This window comes from Haplochromis burtoni, unplaced genomic scaffold (assembly GCF_018398535.1).
Source record: "Haplochromis burtoni strain Fernald_Lab_line unplaced genomic scaffold, NCSU_Asbu1 Contig_595, whole genome shotgun sequence".
NCBI lineage: Eukaryota > Metazoa > Chordata > Actinopteri > Cichliformes > Cichlidae > Haplochromis > Haplochromis burtoni.
Genome location: NW_024582956.1, coordinates 39,398 through 46,110, shown reverse-complemented (window position 1 = coordinate 46,110; position 6,713 = coordinate 39,398). Strand labels below are relative to the sequence as shown.

Here is a 6,713-nt window from a genome sequence, read left to right as displayed (position 1 = left end):
TGTGTGTGTGTGTGTGTGTGTGTGTGTGTGTGTGTGTGTGTGTGTGTGTGTGTGTGTTACTCAGCCATTGACCTGTGTGCTGAGGGAAAGCACGACTGTGAGCAGATCTGTGTCAGCTCTCCGGGCGTTTTCAGCTGTGACTGTAACAAAGGATTCAAACTCAACAAGGACAAGAAGACCTGCACAAGTCAGTGAATCTCCCATGAAAACCCTGCTTGTGTTTATTACATAGTGCACCCGATAAAAATGTTTGTTTTACTGTTTGCTTCCAAACAGTGAAAAAAAAAAAAAAGGGGGGGGGGGCACTAAAAGATGTCACTGAGCTGCTGATTCGCTCTGTTAGGCCAACCAAAGGTGCTGAGTTCAGCTCTCCATTGATGGATGGATATAAATTCTAGATACATTTCTTATGGAACTACTTGTTATCCAAGCAAAGTTATTTCGCACACTTTAATGAGGACTGGCATGTTCATTTAGTTTGTAATATCATCCTCTACATTAAACAAACAGGCAGGAACGGGCTGATGGAGCTCTGCTGCTTAATGGCCGTGGTGTCGATTCCCAGGTTGACACCATGTGTGAAGGCTGCTCGATTAATCACATTTTAATTCAGTTTTCAGTGATTATGAAAACAAAACAGTTTCTTATAGGTCAGCTTTAGTTTGTTTTATAAATCTTGTGCATTTGTTCCTTTTACATACTGTTTACTTACTCGAGCCTTTCGATGAACAGCATCAATTCTTCAAAAGGTTTGTGTAGGTGAACATATGGAAGGATTAATGAGGAGGTGGTTTTCACCATAATCTAGCAGCAAAGATAAGTGTTGACCTCCCCGAGGTCAAGTCTTCCACACCTGTTCACTAAGCCTTTAGTTGTTGTGCATTACTTGCGGGTGAACAGTTTTTTGCATGTGTCTCTCTGCTATGGTGTAATATGTGCTTTCTGTCTGTGTGTTGTCAGACATGAACATGTGTAACACAGTGGAGCACGGCTGTGAGTACCAGTGTGTGAGCACTCCAGGCTCTTATCACTGCATCTGCCCCGAGGGACAGCTGCTACAGGACGACGGCAAGAGCTGCGGCAGTAAGTCATCATCTGTGCAAATGCACAATCCTCTGACCTGTTTCAGCAGCCCTGAGTTAGTTTAAGAAACTCAGCAGAGAGAAACTGTGCAGAGAGAGCTGCTTCAGGATTAAGATGCTAGCTCCTGTGTGAACCAGCAGAAATGCTGCAGGTGTGGGGAAAAAGACTGAAAAAACTTCAGAAAAAATGCTGTCTTTTTATTAAATCAGTCTACGACAACAAAGCTCAAAGATAAATGATTAACCTGCACTGCTGAGCTTCACTATATTTTAAGCCAAAGCATAAGAAATGTATTAAAGAGGAGGATAAAGATTCAGGGCATTTCAGTGGCAGCTGGACGTTGATCAGGTGACTCTCAGTGAAAGGAAAAAACATTCAGGCCCCGAGCAGAGGTTACGTCTCAGGAAAGGAAATAAAGATGTACAATGATCTCAAACTGATGTTAAAAACAGCTCAGTTATGTCTGGATGAAACGAGCTGGACAAAGATGTTGGGATTGTTTTATTCCTCCTGGGAGGGCGAGCGAATACCAGTGTACCTGCCAGTAAGCTTCACATCACATTCTGAGGCAGAGAGACAGCAGCTGGAACTGCAGCAAAAGCTGGTTCTACAAAGTATTGACTCAGGGGGCTGAATAATTACGCACACCCCACTTTGCAGTTATTTATTTGTAAAAGCTGTTTGGACTCATGTCTGATTTTCGTTCCACTTCTCACGTGTGCACCACTTTGTGTTGGTCTTTCACGTGGAATTCCAATAACATTGATTCATGTTTGTGGCTGTAATGTGACAAAATGTGGAAAAGTTCAAGGGGGCCGAATACTTTTGCAAGCCACTGTATCATCGCTTCAAGAGCTACGCTCCAAACCTGCTTTCCAACTGCTGCAGACATCTGAGAGCAATCCTTAGTCACTATGACGACAACAACAATAATATTATTAAAAATATTAATAATAACTCAGTAAAACTGAGCTTCCTTACCCTGTTTTGTTTTGTTCATTTTATTTCAATGACGTAAACAGTACAAAAGTTCACCTTGGAAAAAGAAAAGAAAAAAGAAAATAATACCCAAAATAAAGCAAAAATGCTCTTCAGCATCGCTCCAGCTTTTCTGAGCTTTTCTGGAAGAAGCTCACTCTTATTTAATCAGTTTGTATTGATCCAACTTCCTTACTGACATAAACTGTGATGACAACAACATACGTCTCCCTAATAGCAGAATATATACACGATGTAAAATCCAGTGATTATACATTCAGCTCCATAACTTTACCTCCACACAAACTGAGTAACTCCACTTTTGGAAAGTTACTAGTAAACTCTGCAGCTCTGCCCACTGCAGTGACTCATGTCACATTTTTTACTGTGGTATTTGTGTTGCAGTGTTTGTTTAGTATTTCATGTCTTGATTTCTTTAATCATATTTTTCACAGTGAAATAAATTAAATAATTAAACCTCCCGTCCTTCGTTTGTCTCGTTCTTCTTCAGCCTGCAAGTCTGCAAACATCGACCTGGTGCTTCTGATCGACGGCTCAAAGAGTGTCCGCCCTCAAAACTTTGAGCTTGTCAAAAAGTTTGTTAACCAGGTTGGAAGTATTTTCTAACACACTGAGTATTTTACTGCCAAATTGCAGTATTATTTCACATGTCCATACCTGCACATGCAGGACGGTCACAGAATAAAACAATGCCATCAAATATGAATTACTGCAGGAGGAAGAAATCTTGTTTTGGCTCCAGAAATAATAAACTAAAACAACATGTCCTGGACATTCAGCAAAAAGATATTTTACATATTAAATCTTAGGTAGTGATACTTCTTGACATCTTTGTCTGATATCTTAAAAACTATCAAATAATGTTAAAATAATAAAATGCTGAATATTAATCACCTCACCTGGGTCCCTGCAGGTCGTCGACTCTCTGGACGTGTCTGCTCACGGTACCAGAGTCGGTCTGGTTCAGTACTCGAGCCGGGTCAGGACCGAGTTTCCCCTCAACATGTACCACACAGCTGATGAGATCAAAGCTGCAGTCATGAAGGTAGTGCTTCTGTTTGTTTGTTTGTTTGTTTGTTTGTTTGTTTGTTTGTTGTAGCCGTGACAGACAGTTTGAAACATCAAGCAGTGGAAGTAACTTAAACCTGCATTCTTGCTAATGGCCAGCAGGGGGCAGTTCTTGCTTCTTCCTAAAGAAGTCCAGCTGTAAAGTGAATGAGAGAAGTTATCCCGCTGATCTGTGACACACAGGTGGCGCCAGTATTGTGAGATTGTAATACTTGCGTGATGCTTAAAGTCAACATAAAGATTCATGTACAGGCATATTTTACATATACATACAGACCCTCAGCAGTGAACTGCAGTTAATGAAATCCTGAATAAAAGATGAAATTGGCACCATGTTTGGGCCCTGCTCAAGTAACACGACTCGAAATGTTGTTACTGTCCATGTTCAGGTTGAATACATGGAGAAAGGTACGATGACCGGCCTGGCCCTGAAGCACATGCTGGAAAACAGCTTCTCTGAGGCAGAAGGCGCTCGTCCTCTGAGCCGCAACATTCCACGAATCGGGCTGGTTTTCACAGACGGGCGCTCCCAGGATGACATCACCGAGTACGCCAAGAAGGCCAAAGAAGCCGGTAAGACCCAGGATGATAATAACAGCATCTGTAGCTCAGTGTCTGAATCAAGCAGTGCAGCAGTTATCATGTGACCCAGCACCTGTGCATGTACGCAGGCATCACCATGTACGCGGTGGGTGTTGGAAAAGCGGTGGAAGATGAGCTCCGTGAGATCGCGTCTGAGCCTGTGGAGAAGCATTTCTATTACACCACTGACTTCACCGCCATCAGCACCATTGCTGAAAACCTCAAACTCAATGTCTGCCCAGGTAACATGCTTTTCATAAAGAGATGAAGAATGTGCAAACAATGCATTAAATCCTGGCCTTGGGAGAGTGCTGTGTTTTTAATCCTCTTTAAGTTTTTAATATTTTTTTAATACTTAAATTGGTTTTAAACAGGAAAAACATCCTGAAAGTAAGAGAGGATCCTCCCCAAGAGGATAATTATATAAAAATCGGTGCTCTTTTTTTTTTTACTACTGTGGTTTAAAAATCTTCTCTACTGAATCCTTCGGTTCATGCAGCTTATATAATGGTGAAGGTCATTGGTTGATTGCACAAATAAAGCACATTACAACCTTTTATACACTTAGAGAAGAGTTTTGTACCATAAACAGCTGAAATTGATAACATTCATCATTTTAATAACAAAAGATTTTGGTCAAAGCTTCAGCAGGACTTTCATGTGATGGTTTGTGTGGTTTTTACTGGTAATTCATTGTAACAATGTCTTTTCTTTGTCGCCCTCTGCTGACAGAATTACAACATGACAATTGCAGAAAAAGAGCACTAAAAACAAAGCAGTTACAAAACATTTTTCCTGAGTGTAATAATACTGTACCGAACATTAAATCCTCGGGTTAAAAAAATAATAATAGTACTTTATTGGTTTGGAGCTCTAAGTAGACATTAAAGCTAAACAGGTAAAAACTGCAGCACTTCATCGCATCTTATGAGCAATGTCTGCACCTTCAAGATAACTGAAATTAACACAATGTATATACAGATAAAGAATATTATATATATTCAAATATTTTTCCTTCTGCAGAGGAGAGTCAGGGCGAGATTGAGGTGAAGGACCCCTGTGCATGTGAAAGTCTGGTGGAGTTCCAGCAGGCCACTATGAACAGCCTGGAGCAGGTCACACAGAAACATATCCTTTAAAACAAAAAACACATAATATCAGGTAATTCTGTACCTTCAGGTAAAGACTCCAATGTCTTTGCATATTAAATCTCTTGTTATTGCTCTGGGTGTTTTTTATTAACGTGATATCTGTTGTTTGCTTCCCCGTGACTTCGGCTTAGAAGCTGAAAGTTTTTGGGGTGCTCAGCATGCATGTGACCCCACCCACCTCTGCGCTCTCTGTACCAGCTTTTGCTTCTTCTGCTACATACAGAATACAGTGAGTGTGTATGTGTGCATGTTAAGTACTTATGATTCCTTAATGACGTGTCCACTGGCTGGGATGACCGCGCGCCTGGAACAGCTGGAGAACCAGCTTTTCTCCAGGAAGTGATCTGTTGACTTCTGAGCGAGCACAATGGGACGAAGAGGAAGAAGAACAAACTAAAGCTTGATTTATAGAACTGCGGTAAATCTACCCCATAGCTACAGCGTAGCCTCGCGTCCTAGCACAAAGCCTGAGAACAGGCTAACGTGTTTGGTCTGCTTGGTAGTAAACTGCTGTGTAATGGCAGTATTTTGATTCAGAAGAATAAAGTATCCCTGGAACTAAATTGAATCGGTTGTAATAATATTGAACTTGCTTAAAATGCAGTAGCTATATTCAGCCAAAGTAAGCACGCTGGTTTTTAGATTTGCTGTGACAAATTCAGGTTCAGACTCTAATCAGTTCTGAAATCTCCCGTCCTGCGTTTCTGTGGAAAGAGCTGTTGTTCAACATTTATTAGCTTCAAGACCAACGAAAGATCTCTGGGGAGATTGAACACAGGACGATAAATCAAGCTTTGAGAAGAGTTCGGCACATTCCGACACACCAAATCCTCCAAATCAGCCTTCCTGGCAAAAGTGTTTCCACTCTACGACATTTTTCCAAGTAAAGGTGCTCTTATACAACAAACGGTCATAAAACACATGGATTTGATATTTCAGGTTCCCCATGACATCTGTTACCTCTGCCATTTTCTTTTTGGGGATATTTGTGTTTAACACAGTTTGCATAAAAAATGAACATCTGAAAAGTGAAGCTAATAGAGAATTGCCTTAAATCTACGCCTCACTTGATCTATGACCTCAGTTAACCCTCACATGATGAGTTCATGGTCAAAAAAACGAGTTTACTGTATGTAGTAAATATCAGCACGAACATGATTCAGTAAAAATCTGAATTTTCTCACACACAGTGTTCATTCGTCGCCACCCATCATTCGCCTGTTCTTTATTTATACTTTGATCTCTTTTGTATGGTTTGTTAAATATGACGTGTTTATTACAGTTTGTTTTATTTTAATCAGCAGCAGAATGACAAAAAGTAATGAAGTGCTATTACCACTCTGAATATTAAAGTCCTTTGGGTCATTTTCAGTAAAGTCATTACATGCTTGCATGTAGACGGTAGATTTTTATCTTAGGCCTAAATGGTTAAAAGTGGTGAAGAGAAAACTGAGGTGTAGTTTTTTAAAAAGGGAATTTTAGATGTTTAAATATCACTATTCACCGAGGCTGTGGTCGAGTAAAGTAAATGTGAGCGCAGTGCAGGAATCAGTGCACAGAAATGTACTATGAATGAAGAAAGGTCACCCTAAAGGAATATTAAAAAAACTGAATTACAGTCATAAAGTCACTCTGTAAATGAACCACCTGAAGATTGTGTTGAATGTCTGTGTCTTATAATATATAAACGACTGCCACAAATTTATACCCCTTTGTATTTGAATCCCTGTATTTTTTGTATATTTTATAACAGGTTTACATTTTTTGTATTTTTCTAAGAAGTCTCTGTATTACAGCACAGACGACAATAAAGGAGTGAACTTTCATTTA

At 40.1% G+C, this 6,713-nt stretch overlaps 1 protein-coding gene across 5 annotated transcripts in view; it reads left to right on the top strand.

The window, feature by feature from the left end:
• matn4 (matrilin 4) overlaps window positions 1-6,713 on the top strand; it is a 29,227-nt gene extending 22,514 nt beyond the window's left edge. For all 5 annotated transcript variants that reach the window (XM_042214627.1, XM_042214628.1, XM_014329633.2 and 2 more), the window contains 8 exons: window positions 65-187; window positions 961-1,083; window positions 2,573-2,670; window positions 2,996-3,127; window positions 3,540-3,723; window positions 3,822-3,974; window positions 4,756-4,860; window positions 5,168-6,713. In XM_042214627.1, coding sequence (XP_042070561.1) covers window positions 65-187; window positions 961-1,083; window positions 2,573-2,670; window positions 2,996-3,127; window positions 3,540-3,723; window positions 3,822-3,974; window positions 4,756-4,860; window positions 5,168-5,226 — 977 coding nt within the window. In that variant the 3' untranslated portion in view covers window positions 5,227-6,713. The remainder of the gene's footprint in view (window positions 1-64; window positions 188-960; window positions 1,084-2,572; window positions 2,671-2,995; window positions 3,128-3,539; window positions 3,724-3,821; window positions 3,975-4,755; window positions 4,861-5,167) is intronic.